Genomic DNA, 22,562 nt, shown 5'->3' on the forward strand with positions numbered 1-22,562 from the left:
AATATAGCACCCGAACGCCCATATATATATATATATATATATATATATATATATATATATATATATATATATATATATATATATATATATATATATACTTTTTTCAAATACTGCTCAAATTTATCAGTTTTACTTTATCCTTCAGATTACAAGTGTGTCATCTGTGTTTTTGAAATTTTATGTTTATGTTATGTCTGTGTAGCCTTGGCCAGGGCACTCCTGTAGAAGTTGAGTTATTATTATTACTATTAAGTAAGTAGTACAGTTTGCAGAGTGACAACCAAAGAGACAGCAAGATCCATTGAGATGTTTTAGTGCATTCGACTTATTCTTATTCCAAAACATTAATAATGTAAACAATATAATGATCTAGGCCTTAAACCCTCTCCCAATAAAGAATCATATGCACAATGTATCTCTAGCTTGCTATGATCAGTTATGTAATATTTCAAATACTAATACATGACATTTAAATTCGATATAATCAGCTGAGAGAAGTCTGTGGTAGCAGTTCAAGTCAGAGCTCCACAATGAAAACAAAGGCAATTCAACACATATTGTTAAAATCTTTTTAAGTGTCAGATTATTTTAGATTTTGACATTTTGACTGGAAATCCCTTGTAAACAGTACGTGTGAAGTACAGTTGTCTATGCATTGTATTTGATTTTTCAGCTCTACCTGAAAGACGTGTCGTGTGAGGTCACGCGTTCATATAGACTCCCGTGATTGGCTTGCAACCCGGAAGCGATTGATTCGGGGCGGGTTCAGAGCCGTTTACAGGCAGATAGAGGGTTATAACCCAGATCCATGGTTACAACAAGCAAGAATTAGTAATTTATTTACGTAGCTGGTAGCTGGAACAGTTTATGACAGCGTGGCCTTACTTGAGCCTCTGTGGGTACACAACAGTGTAACAGTTTGTGGCTAACAGCCAGCGGACAGCCATGGACGAAGTGACAGGAGCTCAGCTGATTGCAGAGTCGCTAAAGGCTCAGGTAAGACCGTTTACAAACACAAATACTGCGAAGATTTATTAAGTTATTAAGTTAATAAATTCCGACTCGATCCTGTAAGTTAACTCATTGTCTGTGCTGAACTGCTACAATCTAACCACGCTTGCGTGTCATGCTAAAAGTGTGTCAAAGTTCAAAGTTAAGTTGAAACTTTGAATACACAAAAATACAGTTAATTGCTATGTGCAATCGCACTTCTTATTAAAACGCGTAAACTGCTGTATCAAGAAGCATATTCTTCCCCTGCAGAAAGTGGAGTACATGTTTGGGATAGTTGGTGTTCCTGTCATAGAAGTGGCCATGGCTGCTCAGGCTGCAGGGATCAAGTATGTGGGAATGCGCAACGAACAAGCGGTAAAACACGTATTATTATCCTGCTACACCCTGCTACACGGCCGTTAACCTGCACTTACAATCCTTAACTACACAGTGGTATTTTGATATAAACGAAACTATGTCACACAACAGGCATGTTATGCAGCATCTGCCATTGGATACCTCACTGGGAGGTAAGACTTTTAATAACTGGACAGAATAATTGTAGCTGGTTTGTCAGTTTGTATCTTACAAGTTAGGGGTGGCCTGGCAGATTATTGGGGCCAATAATATTTGGCATTTTGCAGACTATCTGTATCTGCGTTTTAATTTAATGATCGCAGATAAAATTAATTAATTAAAAAAATGCAAAGAAAGTGTCAGCATGGGAGGAACTTTTACTTTGTAAAACCTCAGGGAGCTTTAAATTATTCATTTTGATTTTAATTTTCACTTTATAAAAAACTTGCTGCAGGCTATATGATGTTGAAAGTTTCAGTTTTGATTAAAGATTTGCTGAAGGCATTTAAACAAAGTTTTGTGTGGGAGTTTGTTATATTCAAAATTCTTTATATAGACAGAAACATTTTCATTTTTATTTTAAATGCATATTGCTTCCAAATATTGGTTATAGGTCTCATTAACTACTGATAATCAGTATCAGTATCAGCCCAGAAAAAACAATATCAGTCAACCCCTGTTACATGTGTTGCTGTCTCCTGTGGTTGTCTGTATGCAGACCAGGTGCCTGCCTGGTGGTGTCTGGTCCTGGACTCATTCATGCTTTGGGTGGAATGGCCAATGCTAACATGAACTGCTGGTATGATTTTTATGCAGCTGGCAGCTTAACATGACTCCTGTGGGCCCAGGTCACATCATTTATAATGTGTATGTTGCCTCTGTACAGGCCGGTGGTTGTTATTGGAGGCTCCTCGGATCGAAACCAGGAAACAGCTGGAGCCTTTCAGGAGTTTCCCCAAGTAATGCAAACCTTCATGTGGATTTTTGCTCACTAATGCTTCATTAAATTGACACTATTTTTCATTTGCTGATAGGTGGAAGCATGTCGCCTTTACAGCAAGTTCTCTGCCAGACCCAGCAGCCTGGAAGCCATCCCTTCAGTGATAGAGAAGGTGACATATCCCAGCTTATTGTTACACTGTCTGATCTTGTATTGTGTCCTTTATCACAGCAGATTAATAAGATATTTTACATAGTTGGATGGAATCAAGTTTATTTGTGTTTGTTTTCATAGGCAGTTCGCACAAGCATGTATGGGCGTTCGGGTGCTTGTTATGTGGACATTGCTGGGGACATGGTCAATGCCAAAGTGGACAGGAGCAAAGTCAGGTTTGCTGTCTTTTTTTTTCTCTGCACAGTGTCACTTATTCGAGGTGTGTTGACTTTTATATAAGTATGCTTCTCCTGCAGAGTTGTGCCCTGCTGTGCAGCTCCACCAGTGAGTTTGGCTCCCCATGGTGCAATCACTGAAGCCATCTCTGTCTTGAAAGCAGCTAAAAGGCCGCTTGTCATCATTGGCAAAGGTAACTCTATTACGCTGAATAAGCTAGAAACTCTACATTTCCTCTATCACAGGTGAATCAGAGTTGTTCATTACATATGTCACAATGATGTGAGGATTGTTGTGCCCAACAGGAGCAGCTTATGGTCGAGCAGAAACTGCTCTGAGGGAGTTTGTGGAAATGAGTGGTCTGCCATTTCTGCCCACCCCCATGGGGAAAGGGGTTCTACCTGATGATCACACAAACTGTGTGGCTGCTGCCCGCTCAAGGTCAGCCTCCCTACCACTATAAACATGTACAGCTATTAAAAAAAAATCTAAAGTCCAGTTCATTTAGTCAGTGCCATTATTATAATCCTTGGGGTTCACACAGGTCCTTGAAATTCTTAAAAGTTTCTGAATTTGAGGGGGAAGTATCAAGACCTTGAAGGTTTTTGAAAATAGACATAAATGGACAGGGGTCATTGAAAGGGCTTGAATTTAAAATTCTTTAAAAAAAATTTAAAGTTCTTTTGATATATATATTTTTTACTAAACATTTGTAAATAGGCTATTCTCTGCTTCTTTTTGTTTTGTTTCTTCAAGTTTTTGACTGAACCTAATGTTACTCCATTTTTTCTATTATGCAGAGCTCTTCTCCAGACGGATGTTGTGCTTCTGCTAGGAGCCAGGTTAAATTGGATCCTGCATTTTGGTCTGCCACCTAGATTTGACCCCAACGTCAAGATTATTCAGGTATGTCAATGAATAAGCAAAGTGTCTTTGATTTGTGAATAATTAATGTTGTGTAAAACTAATGTAAGCATTACTGTAAATACTTAAATACTGTTGTGTCGGTGCAGTATGTGTGTTTCATGGGACATATCTCCTGCTCCATTTTTTAACTGTTGCTAGAAATCTTATGGAATAATAACAAAACACAACTGCTCTCTATATGCAGGTTGACCTTTGTGCTGAGGAGATGGGGAACAATGTGAAACCTGCTGTTGCTCTCCTGGGAGACATAAACGCTATCGTCACTCAGGTAACTCTACTTCAGTCAGCACTCAAACTCTCTTTTTAAAAAAAATAAATAAAATAAAATAAATCCATATATATTTAAGCAATATCACACAAGAGGGAGTGCTGTTGTATCATCACAACCAAGAGTGGTGTGCGCCTGATGCACGTTCTCATCAGCTTGAGAGCCTTTCGTCCCTTGTCAGTTAAGCTAGCAAATCCGTAACCTAAAAAGTTGTTTATTAAGCTTATATTTGTCTCAACCCCATAATTAAACTTGCAGGGAACCTCATGCCCAACTGTAACTTCAAACAGAGATGATTTTGTAATTTTTATGATCTATCTATTTTATGATCTATCTATTTACAAAGAAACACTTAAATTTGCTGCTGGCACGATGGAGGGGTCTGTGTATTCGGAGTTGTGTCTGGCATCATGCTCAGCCCAAACACAACAGACAATCAGTTTTCATGTATACAGGTCTGAGATCAAATGTACAAGTTATGAGGAAAGAAAGTATTTAAAATAAAAAAGGTCATTATTCAATAGCCTTATAATATTGTTTGCAAAAGTACCTTCGCTGTAGAGGGTGCTCTATAAGGTACTGTTACCATGCTAACAGGCCAGAATCACTCTAAACTGTCATACACTCATTTGTAAATTGGACATGTATTGATGAGGTGAGATTCACTTAAAATTGGTTACAAACTTACGTTGGAGTTTTATAGTATAACGTTAGGGTTAACCAATTTAACGGAAAAGCTACCAAGCGTTTGTTTCCAAAGGAAACTTGTCAGTGTAAAGTTAGCTTCTTGATAATGTTAGCTCATTTTTCATCCAATGTATTCATGGCACTTGATATGAAACACCTACTAGCACATTCTACGGTCGGCATGACTGGATAATGAAAATAAAAATTTGTAACCTGAATTACTTGTACTATTATAACCTAACTTTCCCTCCATAAGGAGAAACTCATGAGCGTGCGCCGCGATCAGAGCACGAGCTGAGCAGGGCTGAGACGGTCACGGAGCTCTCCGTCGCGTTCACTGCTACAAAACCACGCCCGAAACAACCCGAGTCCCTCCGCCGACACAAATAGTTCCGCATCCGCTGGATGTGATAACTATTGCTTAGCAACACAAAACTTTTCCCTACAAACTAGCCTTGTGTTCGTTAGGTCTACAAGTTATGCGCAGGGTAGTTGTTAAGTATCATGTACAATTATCTGCGTGTTTCCAGTGAAATAAGACTGTAAACTGTAGCAGACTATTGTATATTGTGTGTCAGGAAGAATCCTTACCGGCTCATAGCTGCAGTCTCCGCCGCCTCCAGCTGCCTCACCCATCTGAAGAAACTCTGGGTCCTGTCGCCAGTGAAGGGAGAGGACAGGTTGAGTCCTAGTCAGCGTCTGTCAAACATCTCGCGCCACTTGTTCGTAGCGTAGTTGTTCACGGTCTTGAAGCACCCCGCGGGAGTTAGCCACCTAGCTATACTGGGGCAGCTAAGCTAAAAACAACCGCGCAGGTAACGGCTCCACACGTCCACAGAAACGCCCTCACAGCCGCTTGTTGAAGAACACTGCTGCCACCAGTGTAACCGAGCGTCCAGGGTTCGCCTAACTGGATAACTAATGAAACAATAAACGGGACGGAAGACGGTGTGACAGCTCCAACAGCAACTGCTGCCCTTTTAATTTCCTTAACCCAAACTCCAACACACGCATGAGCCCCGAAAAAAGTGGAAGTTCCCCCCAACTGTTTTTGCTTCCGGGCTAATTAAAGATTTAAAACAGCTGGAAAGCGGAGTGATACATGGAGTTATAAGTCCCCGTGATGTTGTACTGTATATCAATACAACACTCATGGAAGGCCTTTTATATGCCTAATCTTACATTATAGCCTACAGGTTGCTTAGATAACAGCTCTTGTGTGTTTGTGGAAGGTGATTTGTTGTTTGTTTGTTTGTTTTTTAGCTCCTTGAGGGTGTCCATAAAATTGGCTGGAAATATCCCTCTGATACAGAGTGGTGGAGCACACTCAAGGACAAAATAGCTGCTAATGCAAAAATATCAAAGGTGGGTTCAGAGTCACTTTTAAAAAGCCCATGAAATATTTTTCATTTATTTCATTTTTTGTTCACGTCATGTAAAGTAACACAATGGTGCAGAATACAGTGCAAAAAATATAAGCGACGTTAGGGACACCCTGAGTAAGCTACCTAAAGCTTTTAGGAAGGGGCCCTATCATTTTGTGTAGGTGGTTACTCAAACAGTTCCTCATTTTTTTTTAGATTTTTGCTCATTTCTATCCACAGGCGCTCGCTTTTCAGTCAACGATGCCCATGAACTACTACACAGTATTTCATCATGTTTCCCAGCTGCTGCCACATGACTGTATCATTGTCAGCGAGGGTGCAAACACTATGGACATAGGACGCACCATGTTGAACAACTACTTACCTCGACACAGGCAAGGCAGTCTTATCAACCTTAAAGACACGTTTCTCTGTTGTGTTTTGCATTTTTCCCAGTTCAGTGTTTATACATACAAATGTTCTCCTGAATTTGGCTAGAGTAAAAGGGCATTATATTAGGTGTTCTTTTTTGCTAATAGTAATTTTGTCAGAATCCTTTCCATCTAAATTTTCAAAGGATGCAAGAATTTGTGTCTTTTAGACATAGAGGATCTCAGAGCCTGAGGTGCAATCAAGCTGAGGTTTGAACTGCAAAATTATCTTTGTTGACATTAAGTAATATAATATCAGGCAGTTGTGTCATCTGCTGCAAAAATAGTAATCCACCCATTAGAAAATGTGAACTTTTGTAAACCATGCTGCTAAAGAGATTGAGCACTTCATTCAAAGAGCTCAGCAAATATGCATTTGACATTAAAACATGTTGTAAAGATCCGCTTTTGACTAAAGTAAGCTTTCCGATCTGTGTTCATTTAAGTAGACTGTTGTTAGCTAATCCTGCTGATGTTTAGGCTGGATGCTGGGACATTTGGAACAATGGGAGTCGGCCTTGGCTTTGCTATAGCAGCAGCTGCTGTGGAAAGGAGCAAGAATGGAAACCAAAGGATAGTCTGTGTGGAAGGAGACAGTGCCTTTGGTTTTTCTGGCATGGAGGTTGAAACCATGTGCAGGTGGGTTGATTGACTCACTTTCTGTATAACATATACAGTACATACCACCACCCCAACTGCTATTTAATTGCACTTTTCTCTGTGTTACTTGTAACAGGTATAATCTACCTGTGGTCATCATCGTCGTCAATAATAATGGCATTTACAGTGGAGTGGATACTGAGATGTGGAAAGAAATGTCAAAAATGGGAGATCTTACATCTATGTGAGTCACACATAATTGGGCAAATGATTGAAACATTCACTATACATGTTACATGCTGTGATGTAATGAAACATATCTCTCAAAATCATGTTGACTGTCAGAGCCCCTCCTGTCACCCTGCTACCTGAGGCACGCTATGATGAGGTCATGACAGCATTTGGAGGTCGAGGGTTCCTGGTGAGAACGGTGGAGGAGCTGCGCAGTGCTTTGCAGCTTAGTCTGAACGACTGGGAGAGACCAAGCCTCCTAAATGTGCTCATCGACCCCTCCTCAGACAGAAAACAGCAGGTAACTGCCACCTGTCAGGAATACATGTAGCAGGGTCTTCCCATTAGTCATTAGTCCTGAGAAGTGCTGATTAAAATGAAAGACTCCCCTGGAGTTTGGTTAATTGCTCTTTTGAGTGGCTGCTTAGACTGTTATGACAGGCAGGAGATCCTCAATATCAATCCTGTGAAAATGAAACGCCCCCTGGTGGTTGAGGATCTAATCGATGCTGCTTTTCTGCTGCTTTAAAGGGGTGTGGGTTGCTTTTTCTCCAACATTTACAATGCCCCATGGCAGGGAGCCGGGACTCCATCTGGCAAAGGTGAAACGATTAATTAGGTCCTCATTCATAAGCAGGCCCAGAACTGCCGTCAAATAAATGTTAAGGGGTTTCCTGTCCATCATTAGGACAGAATTAAACACCTATAGCTTCACAATAAATGTAAAAGGCTAAATCCAAATGCCCAAACTGCTGTGCATTTGCAGATTGCCCGACCTTATGGGCGTGCACAAGGTCTAAAGCTGCCCAAATCTTCAACTTATGCACACTTTTTGCAGACTGCCAGAGTGCAGGTTAGAAGGTCAAGAACTTGGCAATGGTCACAACAATTGAGATCTTAAGTCTCATCTCTTAATACGCTCTATCCTCTCAGCCCTTGCAGACATGATGTGATGACAGTGAGCCCTTCTGACACATGATGATATATATGACCAAAGGCTGCCCCTGGTTCATTTTCACCTGGTGCCACCCAGGATGTAGAACAGAGAGGAGATGGACAATGACTCGAATGACATTGACAGCCACAGCAGCAAAGTCAGGCGCGATTAAAAGCAGCAGCATCTCGGTTCATGAGCAGTGTAGAGCAACAAACAGCTTGGTGTTTACTTGGCTCTCGTCTCATCCTTGTAGGGCTGCGTGCCTTACTCAACAGTAATCCACACACTCCAGGTGCATCGCAGAACTGTTGTATTCCGCGCACAATCCCTCCACCTCACACCAACCTGACCTTTCTATTTTAGGGTCCCCATAATTAGAAAGCACGGCCCTCTGTGTTTATGTTGAATGTATCCACGCAACCCCTTGCCGACATGTTTGAAGGTTGTATTGAGGACTGTATCCATGGTGCTGAGCTCTCTGTGACCACCAGAAAGACGTGTCCTCTTATTAGAGGCGTTTGCCTCCTGACTGTCATCCACACAGGTTTAAAGTTCAATCTCAAGACAATGGATAAAGATGAACTATTTCTTTTGTCTGTCAAAACTCAGGTCTAATATAAAACTGTGTTGTCTGCATTTGCAGGAGTTTCCTTGGCTCACACGCTCCAACTTATAGACTGAAAGAAGGATCTGCCCCCTCCTCCTCCGTCAAGAACATAGTCAGAACCGCAGTGACCGTTTTCCTCAGGAAATTCAAATGGGGAAAATATAAAGCTGCTTTTGTTTTTTTGTGATTGTTTCCATGAAATAACTGATTTGTATTATCAATTCTTACTTCACAGTAGTATTAAAAATTTAAAAAAGAATTAATACAAAAATAAAACATTTTACACATACACTGAACATTATTTTTGTCGTTATTCCTTTATATCAAATCATGTTTTTTTTCCTAATATTATAAATCTAATCGGTAATGTTAGTAACATATAACTCACAGTAATTCACTACGCCATGGTTTTACCCCCTAGTCAACACAATCAATTCCAATTGTTACATTTGATTTTATTGTCTTTATTAAGGAATTCACTTTTTTGTTTAAATACATATATTGTACTCAATGTGAAACATCTTAGAGGACTTTTCTTTAAACCATTAAAATGCAGAGAAAGTAAAAATGTAATTTTGTGTTCAGCTCAGTGCTGAAAAACAGTCCGTCAATCCAGATTTGTCAAATTTGCATATTTTACACCTCATCATCTTAAAGAATGTGGATAAAGCATTTCTAACACTGTGACAGTCTTATGCAATGTCTACATATTTTTGAGTGCACAATGTTTACGGTTTAGTTTATATGAAGTTGCATCCTTTCTCACAATTGCCTGCAGACTTGAATAATACATGTGGTCTACTTGTGCATGAGTAGTTTATGCAAAATTTAAGACTTTCTAGTGTTTCTAACTTTGATACATTATCATGAAAAATATTGGTTTATGATACCACAGGAAAAAAATAACATTGAGGGCATAAAATTAAAAACTTTAATTAAAGATAAATATAACAAGGCATGGCGATGATGACTTTCTGTTCTTGGTTAAAAGCAGAGAACAGCAGACTATGACTAATAAACATTATATATAAGAGAAAACACAACTAGTGCAGCTGTACTAATATAGTCAAAAATCTGTATAAAAAAATATTCAAATTTGATATGTAACAATAAATCTTAATTTGGGAAACCCTATAATTTGCATATTACCACAGTTAAAATGTTAATTAATGTTGCTTCTACTTCCTGTTTTTTATAGCTCCCATATCCCCTAAAGAGCCTTCTTGGAAATGCAGATGCTTAATTTTGTGGACCAGACTGGGCAATAAAACCAATCTGGTCTGGACTAAATGGACACCACAATGCACTGGGGGGGGGGGCTGGACAGTGGACTGCATACAAAAAGACACACTAATAAATACAAACAAGCAGACAGACTTTGAAAGTTGTCTCAAAAGACACCTTCCTGCACAATCCTATTTGCAGTAAAGCACAGTGTGGGTTAGTCATGATAAGTCTCCCTGTGAGAGGAGTGGAGACAACAAAAGGCACCCCCTGCAGTAGTAGAGATCTAATATTGGCACTCGAGGCAGCTGGCGGGCTGTCTCCTGTAATTTTAGCGCACACTGATGCAGAGGAAAGATTTAATGGGCATTGGTCAGCGTACCTTCTTGTGAGGGCGTAAAGGAGACAGAGCAGAGCGAGCAGAGAGGGAGGGGAGCAGAGGAGGGTGAGGACAGTGAGGAGAGAGGGAGAGAGAGAGAGAGAGAGAAAGGCAGCGTGTTAGGGGCTGCTGTGGCTCAGAAATAAAGTCAGGCAACTATCTGGAGCAGCATGACTCTTCTAACACTTGGACTGTATCTGCCACTGTGGTTTTGCTATGGCCTGGCTCAATCCTCTATTCTGGACAGCTTTATTTCATTCCCAGCGGGTAAGAATATTGTGAGTCTATATGTGTGTTTGTGTGTGTGCGTGCGTGCGTGTGCGTGCTGTACTGTACATACAGTACTATTTATGCACAGGTGGTGAGAGAGTTTGGCTGTTAACAGCAAGTATACTAAAAGTCTAGATTTCATTTTGAGCTCATTATTTTTGCCAAATACACTTGTTTTTATTTTCTTGTTGCTCATGAGGTAGACTGGAAATGCCTCTATAAATAGCGAGAGCAGCTCCAGTGCTTCAGTGAGAAGCACAGGCACTTCATATCTGTGTCCAGCTCTAGGAACTCTGCTGGATGGGTGTCATGATTTGATAGTTTGCACCTGTTTCCCTGTCGCTCGTGCTGCTCCTGCATAATCTAACCTCTTTGACTTGCCTACTTTTTACTGTATGTGTGGGATATTTGCAAAATCATATGTACCTAAATTGCATGCCCATGTGTCATGAGTTAAGCATTAGTCCTCTTATTCTGATGACGAGCTTTCACATTCAGTTGTTGCATAAGTTCATACAACATAAACATGACCTCCTCTCACCCTCTTCTTCCAATTTTGACTGCTGGCATCATTGTGTGTGCGCCTCTGCATGCAAACCTTGCACAGCTCTCAGATCCCAGGAGCAGCAAAGGAGATTCAGCCCATGCTGTTTACTGAGTCCGCCTCCACCCCCACTGTTTCCTCCACCCCCTTCACTTTGGCGCCGCCACGCTCATGTGAGTCAAAGTCATGTGACTTTCTATTGTGGAATATCTGACTGTTGATATGTCCTTGGGTGATACTCACACCACCCCATGCTTACAGTCTTTCAACCCATGAATGATACCGTTAAAACACTCAGATGGTGGAACAAAAATGTTGTAACATATCTTTTACTTTGGGCTGTTTCAGAGACAAACTTCTCTAAAAAAAAAAACTTTATCAACATGAACATTTTTAAAAGTGTAATTCTGCTAAATCTCTTCTAAGCATTTGTAAAAGCTGTAAAATAAACGCAGAATTTTATTTTTATTTTACAGAACGAAGACAATTCATATGATGATGGTGAGTCAGAATCGGGCAATGGGGAAAAAAGTTCTACCTGCATTCAAGGCCCCCGTGGACCTGCTGGTCTCCCTGGACCTCAGGTAGGAGGATTCAGACTCTTCTGACACATCATTGTTATCACAGCATTAATTATATACTGTAGATCTGGCATTAGCTTCATCACACCGTTCTAACACACCTCCCACAATTTGACTTATGTAGAATTCACTGTCAGAGTGGGTGAGGCACAGACTGTCTCTGGTGCTTCAAGGTGTTAGGAATTAGTACTCCAACATCATATTACCCCAAAATCCTCTTCAACTTGAGAGTTCCTGCAAAGCAGGAGATGGGGATTTCTCTGGCCCCTGCAACACAGCAGCCCATTAACGCTCTACATTTAGCTCAGACACAAATAGCCTTTTTCCACTGGCTGCCAGTGCCCCACACATCATTCTCAGAAACTGTCCGAAGAGCTGTGAGCCTGGAAAGGCAGACTGGGTCGCGTAAATTCCAGGGATTACCATCCCAAGCATGTGTCCATGTGTTTGTGTAGTCTAGTGATGAAAGATATGAAGACGTTTTGGTTCAATAAGTGCTGTTAGTCCAGCATTTCATGAGCAAAAAGCAGATTCACTGAATGATTGTTAAAGCTTTGCCCATCTCAGGCTGTTGCAGCACCAGCTGGACTGCAGCAGCGTTTCAGTTTCTCAAAAGAGACCCACAAGGCACTTTTTAAATCAATAGTGGCCACTCAGCCTTTAACTAATTGAAACTGCAGCTGTGGGCTCCCAGAAGCAGACATGACTTTGTGGTGGGAGGTTGTGGACTATAAAACTAATTTAGATTAGTATCTCTGAGATTTATGAGCATGTGACATATATTTATTGTTTTTATGTTTATCAGGGTCCACCTGGATTACCAGGGATAGCAGGGCCGAAAGGAGAAAAAGTAAGCAGTTAACTTCCCCATGCTCGTGTCAGTTATGTAGCTCATTATACAGTTCATGAGCATTATTCAATGTTTGACTGACCTGTTGCGCATGACTGAAAGATGCATGATGCATGAAGTGTACTAAATAACCGCTGTCCTTGTCTCCTCCTCTGTATCCTGTTGCCAGGGAGAAATCGGAAGACCTGGGCAAAAGGTGAGAGTCTCCATTAATCACTCCATATTCTCCACTAAGTGGATTTACTCAAATATGAGATACAGAGCCTCTGCCTGCTCACTAGCTGTAACTCAGAGCGCTGCCAGTGCCTGGTTGTGTACATCAAGGAATTGTGAGCGAATACAACCTTGACAGGAGACAGACACACTGACAGGATGCAAGGGATGCAGAGCTGCTGAGACAGTCTGTTTTGATGGCAGTGGGATGGTCTCCTCACTATTGACCCCTCAAAGACATCCAGCATCCAGCATCCTGCCTCCCTGTCAAGTGGCCCTCCCTTTCTATTACAACAGGAGCTCACACAGCTTTATTTAAAGCTCAGGACAACAGTGTTTGATTAGGGCAGGCGGAAGAGAAGTGACCTCCTTAAATGATTCGTCGCTGTAGACGAGCAGCGAAAGTGGCCCACAGGGAGAGCCTCGCTTGCTTGTGGCCTGACTGAGCAGCTTTGAAGCACTGCAGTGCAATTTAGCTTAGTGCTTCAGCCAGGTCATAAATCATTTTATTTCCCACAAGCACGGGCTCCGGTTCTATATACAGCCCATCATTTAATTAAAGAGAGCAAAGTGACAGGGCTCGTTAAAGTCATTCTCCCCTACATGTGCAGCAGCGTCTGATAAATACTGTAGCAAGCAGACTGTCAGCTTATGTAGCAAACACTGCACTTAGATTTCTCCTGCAAAGCAAACAGACATAAGAGGTTGTGATTTTATAATTGGATAACTGCTCCTTCAGCTGTGGCAGCAACTGTTTTTATTAGACTTTTATAAAGTATCTCTACGTCTGTGTTAAAATTGATGTCTCCTGTTAGGGTCGGACAGGTCCTCCCGGACTTCCTGGGAAGCAGGGACCAGCTGGATGGCCTGGACCAAGTGGGCCCAAAGTGAGTAAGTCAGACCTCATAATGTAGATGAAGTAATATATGACATGAGATGAGAGCAGTAAGTGCCAGTACAAGGTCGGGTAGATGACTGATTTGTGTTCAGTCCCATTTGCACATGAAATACGCTGTTACATAACAATCTTTGCTATATGAATGCTTGATTGAAATAGTACAAAAAAACCTTCAATTTTAAGTTTTCACCGATCACTTCTTCTTTGGGCTTTGGGTAATATTTTAGGAGGTGTGTCTAGATATATGAAGCTGATTCACATTTGTCTTATTCCTAATGTTTTCCTGTGTGTCAGGGGGAGAAAGGTGATGCGGGGCTGATGGGATTGCCAGGAGCCAGAGGACAAATTGGGCCAAGGGTATGAGATACATGTGAACTGCAGTGACCCGGCATGATGTCACGTTCACACTACTTCATTTCATCTTGGATGTGTTTTTTCTTCAATTGTAGGGTTTACCTGGGTATAAAGGGGAAAAGGTATGTGACTGTTATAGAAATTATAATTCAGGAGAAAACGCAACATTGATAACATCTTCTCTGTTTCATCTTGATTAAAAAATGTGATGTAACACGCAGTAATCTGCTCCATCAGGGTTCTCGAGGTGATCGCGGTGAGAACGGAGTCAAAGGCGACAAGGTGGGCAGAGTTTATCAGCGTTGTTATGAATGTAGCAGCACTATAGTGCATACATGCAGTGTGTCATCTATCACTGTTTTCTCTCCCCAGGGTGCAATGGGTTTCCCAGGAATGCTTGGACAGAAAGTGAGACACCCATTCTAAATAATAAGGAGTTTTTCAGTTGTTGTTTCGCAGAATTACAAATTAAGTTGATATTATTTGTCGTGCAGGGTGAAATGGGTCCAAAAGGAGAACCTGGGATCTCTGGAAACAGAGGACCCACTGGCCGACCAGGGAAGAGAGGCAAGCAGGTGACAAGAGTGTTTGGCTAACACTTATGTTCTATTGAAACATTTTGGCCAGTTAGATGAAACTGCTATTTCAAGTGTATTTACATTCTTGTGAACCACAATACATTGTTTTATAACTTTCCAAGCAAGAGACACTAACACAACATAACTGTTATTAAAATATCTTAGTATCATATGCACCATAAATGAGTATGTTCATATGTGAACTTAAGACCGCCCTATTCCCTGTTGTAGGTCCAGTTTAATATGCAACTCAAATTTTCTACGATAAATGTGGTGGTGTATCACTGCTCCGCCTCCGTTTCAGCCAAGTTGTCCTTGGCCTGAAAAAGATTAAAGACCCCTCTTTTAAGTCATCATGACGAACTGAGCAAGGCACTCCTAACAACCAGTCAGCAAAGATAAAGGTTAAACAGAGCTGCATCAAGGTGGTGACTATCAAGAGGCATTTCACCAGTAACAAATTCAACAGCAGATCAAATAAAGTTCAGGCGTGGCTGATGCAGGCACTCAGGAGGGCTGTGGTGGACCTACAATGCAGCGAGAGAGACAGCTCTCCTCCAGAAAAATAACAGAAGAAAGTCAGTGGATATTACAGTGTGCAATGAGATATTTTGAGCACTTAATTTTTTACAAGCATGCATTGTACAAAAAATCTGTCAAACATGCAGACAAACTTGAATGCGAAGAAAGGAGAGACAAAAGAGATACTGAGCAAGTTTTCTCTCCAGAATGTAATTTATGTCCAATGCTTAAAATGTTCTATTGCAAACTCAGGACTGAGCATTTGTATTTAAAAAAATGATCTCTGCAACATTATATAAAGACATTTTTAAAATCTAATTACACTGTGTGTTGTTTTGATTGCATTTCAGGGAGTAAAAGGAGACACAGGCAGTGTTGGCCCAATGGGACCTGCAGGCCCACAGGGAACTCCAGGTCACCCTGGTCCTCCTGGTTCACCTGCCACAGGTGAGAACTTTAACCTTTTCCAGATATCTCCAACAAGTGATTGTTGGGGTTTATTTGTGTGTGTGGCTCTGCACTTCCTCTGAGAATGTGTGAAAAGCAGGTGTAAAAAGCAGCAAATGGCCCCGTCAGCAAAAGGAAGCACACTTAAGACCCATGTTAGAGGTAACACCGGTAGTCTTATTTAGCACCAGAGAAACTGTATCTCCCAAGGTGAAACAAGACGCTGTCGTCATGACATCATGTGGCTAAAATTGATTTACAGATGGCGAGCCTCCCTGCAGTTTTACAAATGTTATGTCACCAGATAATTAAAGTGAGAATTGTTATCTTGATCAGGTTTCTGAATGTATCAAGTTGATTGAGTTTCCTTCTTGATAGATGAATCGGAGATACCACATTTCATGACTTACAGTATTTATATCAGTTTCTGTAGACTGTACTCTCAGCAACACTCACACTACTTGAGCTACTCACTCTTTTTGTGCTTTGTTTCTTTTTATATCATATTTTCTTCTCCCTGTCTATGTTTAGGACTCTACATGGTTGGAGCAAAGGGTGCACGTGGTCTACCAGGGCCTCCTGGAAAGTGTAGCTGTGGTTCTCTCAGTAATTCTCCATTTGATGATTATCCTTCGAGAGGAAACTATCCCAAAGTGCCAGCGGTGAGGAATTAATAGTCTTCTTGAATGCAAACAGTTATGTACAGTATTTCATGATGTATTGAAGCATTCAACACACACATTTAAAGAAAATCAAAATACATAAAAGGTTTGTATTTAAAATTTACTATTTTATGCAGCTACTATAGATGTTACTTTGATTTGTGTTTTTTTTTTAGAAACCTGGGGGTTATTTGGTTTCAATACTTCTGAGTAAATTATTTAAAGATAAAAAAGTTTTGAGAGATAAAAGTATGCCTTCTGGGGAAATGGATATTGCTGAGCAGAGATATTAAATTTTGATGCTCAATATCTCAAAATTGCATTCCAGCAGGACGCCAACCATATAATTCAAAATGAACTAAATATTGAAAAGATGACAGTAAATATCTTCACTTTGCCTTTCATTCAGATATTCGTCGTGAGCAACGAGGAAGAACTGGAGCGCCTTCACACAGATAACGCTCTTGCATTCCGCAAAGACCAGAGATCTCTCTATTTCAAAGACATTGATGGCTGGCTGCCAATCCAGGTATCATTGTGTGCAGGAAAATCAGATTGTCTTTGTTACACCAAAATATGTCACCTAACAGATTTTGCCTTAAATTTTATTATGCTTGTTCACATACTTAATTATGAGAGGTCACACAATCTTAAGGGTCATCATTTCTGTTTTATTTATTTATTGTTTTATCATATGTAACTGCATTTATTTTGATGCTGTTAACACATATGGTGTTAACAGTGTATTTACATATGTTCACACATTTTGATAGTTGTGTTTTGTGGAATTTGTCAGATTTTGTGGTGCTAGAATATGAATTATATGAAAAGGTGTTGACCAAATATCGTCAGGTGAAGTGTCACAATTTGTCTTTAGTATCTGAATATTAAAGGCCACAATTTTTGGCTAACAGCTAGAAATACAACAGAAATTCTCATGTTGGTCGCAGATTTTGGTGTAACAATCTTGTTTCATACATCGTAACTTTTCTTTTTCCTTTGGTTTAACTTTTTAAACTCTTTAAAAGACTTTTCCATTCCAGCTGACGCCGTTCCAGTCCATGGAAAACGCACCTGATGATGAAGGTTACTGCGGTGATGGGATAGTGCAGATTTCCAACGGGGAAGAGTGTGATGACAGGAACAGAGTCGTCACTGACGGCTGCGTCAGTAAGTCACAAGTCCATGTTTGTTGTTCTATAATAGCTCCTTAGTTGTACCTTAGTTGCTATGCACATTCAGCATGGACCCTCCACCACTGCTGTCTCATCTTACTACAGAGTGTAAACATGCCTACTGTGGGGATGGATACCGCTATGAGGGGGCTGAGGAGTGTGATGGAAAGGACTTCGGTTACCAGACGTGTAATTCATATCTTCCAGGGTAAGCTCAGAATACAATTATATGTTGACATCAGTATTTGATGTATGAGAGTTGTTGTGATGACATGTTAAAGGAGAAGTGAGTAAGATTTAGGAAATTTAGTGGCATCTAATGGTGATGATTACAGATCGCAGCCAGCTGAAACTTCTCCTGGTTAGAATTTCCCTCAGTGTTCATTGTTGAGGAGTTTTTAACCAGGAGACAAATTATGCATAGAGGTCTCCTCCAGTGTTTCTCAGATGCTGTTTGGGTTATTGGAGACTGTCTGCTAGCCCAGCACCCGCTAATGTGTGCTCAGATCAAGATGGTCTGGAGGTTTTTACTGGGAGCTTAATTATCTGCAGAAGTCTTTGTCAGTCTTGCAGAAGTCAAGTCTTCGTCTCTAAAACAAACAGATGTGGTAATATAAATTGGTAAAAAGACTGAATATATCAGTTTCACGTAAAAATAAATCAGCATTTTTCTAATGCAGCTTGTGGCAGAGCTACTGCTTACTACTGTGGCCAATGTAAAAAAAAAAAAAAAGTGAATGACACTGTCTATAGCCAGTAGTTGGCTGTTTGTTTATGGGCTACTGTAGAAAATTTTCAGTGCAACATTTGTAGTGGACAAGGACCCACTCCCTATGGAAATATAAACAACTCATACTAAGTGACAAAAGCACCAAAAACACAACAATTCTTATTTTCCAGTGATTACATACTTAAACATACTTATTGTATTATATTCCATTTGTGCCACTATATCCCTCTAAATCCTACACACTGGACCTTTAAAAGTTGTTTCTCCTGTTATTCACAGGTCATATGGTCACCTCAAGTGCACACCCTATTGTGTGATTGACTCCACAAACTGCAAGTACTTCACTTGAGGAGGAAGCTGGACAGTGCAGTGGGATCCTCTGTGTGTTATTTGGAATATTTTCATGCAAAAAAGAACAATAATGCTCGAAGCAAGAAACTCTGAAGGTAGAGGCAGCCAATGATTCTATGATGAAAGAAAAAAACAAAACGTATATACAGTATATACACATATATATATATATATAACTCCTCTGTATTGCTGCTGAGATGCCACGTAGCTCCCCGGAGTTATAGTGGAGGTGAAAAGCCTTCACCCACACATAGGAAATGCACAGGACAACTGCACTCAGTCTTAACAAGCAGGACTTAAGACTGGCCCCTCTCACCATGAATCAGCCTCTGGATGCAACAGTTGTGACAGCCATGCAGAGACTTAATTAAGTGCCAGTGGGAGATGTTGCAGGAGAGCAGAATTGGGGCCAGAGGCGTATTAATCTTGACCCAGTTACTGTTGAGAAAGAGAGGCAGTAGGACATCCAAGGCCATGGCCTCAGGTATTCTGCTGCAGCATCAATGACAGCTCACAGCATTTGCATGAGGCTGGGACTACTGAGACCATGACAGCAGCCGTCACTATACAAGCATGTAACCCATCACTTTACTTGTTAATGCCACAACAAGGCTCTCAATATCACATCAAGATCTTCAGTTAAAAAACAGGCATATAGCAAGATCAATATGGATGGAGATAAAGGTGCGAGAATTATGCACTTGTAAAATGTCAGTGAGACTGTTATATCAGGAGGCCGACTTGGCTTCATTAACTTGTGGTGGTGCTTGACAGGGACATTCAGTCAGGGCAAAGTTTCATAAATCCAAAAAACTTCTCAGGAACCAACAGGTCATGTAGCTCCACACAGCACCGTTCACAGGCATCCCCCTTGCTACTCTCTTTGTAAATGAAATGGCAGTGACTGTACGCTGAAGCACACAGATAACTAAAAAGCTTTAACATATCGACAATGCGCAATTGTCAAGGTACAATCTTCCCTGTGCTTCAGTGACAAATGAAATCTACCGTGTACGAAGGCTTAAAACTGTTCTTAATGTTCTCACTGCACAGGAAAACCTGGGGTCGTCTGTAGCTGCTAAAGGGAGGGACGAATTTCAATTCCAGTCTGTTCTGTGGTCATTACTGTATTTACTCTAATACCTCTTTATCCAGTCTTTCTGTCTTACAGCATATACAGCAACAGAGAAACTCAACAGTAAACTTAACAGTGTAGATGTAGTCTACTGTGTGTTGGGTGCCGATGGCGAACTTTGCCGGTATAAGCTGACATTTTCCATAAGCTACTGTATGAGTCGCAGTGCCAAGGGAGACTTGTTCTCAGTCATACTTAGATGTAGTCAGGTGTTTATGAAGTGTTTCTTCTGTAAAAAGCAATTGAAAGATACTGACTGTTATTATATTGTCTCCGCATGCTTGTGATATACCGTGCTAACGAGTGTGAAATGCTTCCACTTTATTTTGTAAATTCATTGCATTCATCAGCATAGCAGGTGTCTTAAGAAGTCTTGCTCTGCCCAGAGTGTAGCTAAGTACTGTATGTGTGACACCCCGTATGATAGAGATGAGCTGTGCCATGCACAAAGCTGAAATACCCTCTGGAAACTACACTGAATAAAAATTTAAATGCAACACTTTTGTTTTTGCTTCTATTTTTCACAGGTATATCTCTCAAATTTTGGTCAAGATTTGTTAAAATATGTATTAATGAGTACTTCTAAGATAATCCATCCACCTGACGGGTGTGGCATATCAAGATGCTGATTAAACAGCATCATTAGTACACAGGTGTACCTTGTAGGTCACAATCAAAGGTCTCTCTGAAATGTGCAGTTTGACGATCACACACCAATACTTACTGGTGTTGCAAGTTTTTAAGGAGCATGTCTTTGGCTTTGCTGATGGCAGGAATGTCCACCAAAGCTGTTGCTGTTGAACTTATTGTTCATTTCACAACTGTATGACATCTCCAGTGTTGGTTCCCTGAATTTGGCAGCACATCCACCCAACCTCGATGACAAACTGCAATCCGGCCTAGTGAGGATGATGAGCATGCTGATAAATTTCCCTGACGGTTTTTGACAGTTTGTGCAGAAATTCTTCAGTTGTGCAAGACACAGCATGCAGAGGTCGTGAGCTGGTATGACTACATGTGGTCTTCAGTTGGTTGGTTGGATGTACTGCCAATTTAACATAAATGACACTGGAGACAGCTTATGGTCAAGAAATGAACATTCGGTTCACAGGAAACATCTGTGTGTCGTGTGATCAAACATTTTAAAGTGGCATTTTGTTTTGACCGCCAAGGCACACCTGTGTAGTAATGATCCTTTTAATTAGCATTTTGATTTGTAACACTTGTCAGGTGGATGGATTATCTTGGAAAAGAAATGCTCACTAACATCCATTTTTCTCAAATTTCCAACCAAAATTTGAGGAAAATATATCTTTGAGTGTTAGATCTTCCGATTAAACCTGTGAAAAATGGCAGCAAAAACAAAAGTGTTGCATTTAAAATGTTGTTTAGTATATGTTGAATGTCCTGTCTGTGCTGCTGTGTTGTGTCCTGTACTGTGTATGTACAACAGTGCTAAAACGTAACATGCATGTGGTAACGTACTGTAAGATTTTGCTAAATATAGTATGCAATGTGACTAAAATAGTGAAAGGTAATTTTGTTTTCATTATTGTATGATTTATACTGTAGTTGTGAATAATTTAAAAAAAGAACTGAAAATAAAACAGGACTTTAAATAATTCTAAGCTCTCTGCTCTGTCTTACACACATGCATCTTTAAATTTCAGTCAGGGATTTGTCTGTAGCTTTGCTGCCTGTGTGTTCTGAGCAATTGGTGACAGCGATTGGGAGCAGTGAAAAAAGCAGACAGACAGTGATAGAGATGCTATTGATGTTCTTTCAGAGCACTCGAAAAAAAAAGCAGATATCTATCAAGTGGGAAAAGATGCTGTCAGCAGCTCCTTGAAAAGTGCTGCGTTAGACTAAATAGTTAACAGACCACACAGTGAACTCTTTTCTCAGACATGGCAATGGGTTTTTTCCAGCTTTTCATCCTGTCTCGACAAAGCCCCTCGCAGAGCTGAGTCTGTGCCTGGAGATGAGGCACAGTGATAAAAGTTGGGCGCGGGCAGCCGGCCAGTGTTGCAGCAGAGATGTTCGAGCCTGGACACAGCCATTTAACTCTATTAGCATGCCGTATTTCTTCTCTAAATCACATCAGGACAATTTGTCTGCTGAGATGCCTGAGTAAAAGCTTACCTTGGCATATTCATCCCATCATGTGCATTCCCCCTGACCAGCCCAATCAGATTTGTACCACAGATGTCTCAGTGCAGCACTAAGTGTCGCTAGAGATGCAGAGACCAACCTCATTCTGTTGCTCTGTAACGAAAAGATCCACTGTGCTCTCAGAAGAATCCCCCAAAGAGAAGTGTACTATTTTTGGCATTTGGGAACCTTGCACAGTTCTCTTAGCTACAAATTAATTAAAGAATTAATAGTGGTTGATTGTTTTGTTTTTTTGATTGATTTCCCTGATCTCAAAGACACTGGCCATGATTTTACACGTGTCTCAAGCAGGGTGTATTTTGAGCCCTCACAGGTATTAAGTTGAAATCAAACACTTTTTCCAACAAAAGGGTTATTTTAGTGAACGCCGGGCAGTGTAGAATTACAGCTGCGGCAGAAGGGGTGATGCAAAGGAGGACACGGGAACAGGAAGCCGGCAGCCGTTGGCCCAAGCCAAGTGAAAATCTCTGACCTATAAGCAAGAATGGCTGGCATGTGGTCCTGGCAGAGGGCACACTACTGCTGCACATGCAAACAATCACGACAAGGTATGCAAAGGTGTTATCTGAGTTCAGCACCACTATTGTGCAGACAAAACACAACACCTGTGCAGATTTACTGTCTACTCCTTATGCATTGATTTGTCAACACGCAAAAGGTCGCAGATTTGTGTTCGGTACCATCAGTAAAATTGCCACGCTCGACAGAAAATTGTCTAATAAATAACATAAATATAACACAACAT

General features: G+C 40.7%; 2 protein-coding genes across 3 annotated transcripts; both read left to right on the top strand.

Moving 5' to 3' along the window:
• The first annotated feature begins 754 nt into the window (after positions 1–754).
• hacl1 (2-hydroxyacyl-CoA lyase 1) lies at positions 755–9,028 on the top strand. Its single transcript, XM_042490089.2, has 17 exons — positions 755–996; positions 1,264–1,368; positions 1,483–1,523; positions 2,069–2,149; positions 2,237–2,309; positions 2,385–2,462; positions 2,585–2,679; positions 2,761–2,873; positions 2,986–3,121; positions 3,481–3,586; positions 3,792–3,875; positions 5,826–5,927; positions 6,167–6,321; positions 6,838–6,996; positions 7,094–7,201; positions 7,303–7,489; positions 8,769–9,028. Exons 1-17 carry the CDS (start codon positions 946–948, stop codon positions 8,799–8,801), a joined length of 1,707 nt encoding a protein of 568 aa, XP_042346023.1. The 5' UTR covers positions 755–945; the 3' UTR covers positions 8,802–9,028.
• Positions 9,029–10,023: 995 nt separating this feature from the next.
• colq (collagen-like tail subunit (single strand of homotrimer) of asymmetric acetylcholinesterase) lies at positions 10,024–22,471 on the top strand. 2 transcript variants are annotated; one of them, XM_042489158.2, is made up of 17 exons: positions 10,024–10,602; positions 11,213–11,322; positions 11,626–11,733; positions 12,536–12,580; positions 12,750–12,776; positions 13,609–13,680; positions 13,986–14,048; positions 14,141–14,167; positions 14,283–14,327; positions 14,418–14,453; positions 14,540–14,620; positions 15,496–15,592; positions 16,124–16,254; positions 16,664–16,783; positions 17,283–17,424; positions 17,535–17,637; positions 18,439–22,471. In XM_042489158.2, the coding sequence occupies exons 1-17, from the start codon at positions 10,506–10,508 to the stop codon at positions 18,506–18,508; spliced, it is 1,374 nt and encodes a 457-aa protein (XP_042345092.1). In that variant the 5' UTR covers positions 10,024–10,505; the 3' UTR covers positions 18,509–22,471. The 2 variants fall into 2 exon arrangements, with proteins under 2 accessions (XP_042345092.1, XP_087940286.1); XM_088084160.1 differs by having other exon boundaries at positions 17,298–17,424.
• The last annotated feature ends 91 nt before the right edge of the window (positions 22,472–22,562 follow it).

The sequence above is a fragment of the Plectropomus leopardus genome, chromosome 11, assembly GCF_026936395.1.
Source record: "Plectropomus leopardus strain MGB_pleo_1.0 chromosome 11, ASM2693639v1, whole genome shotgun sequence".
In the NCBI taxonomy this organism is placed as follows: Eukaryota; Metazoa; Chordata; class Actinopteri; order Perciformes; family Serranidae; genus Plectropomus; species Plectropomus leopardus.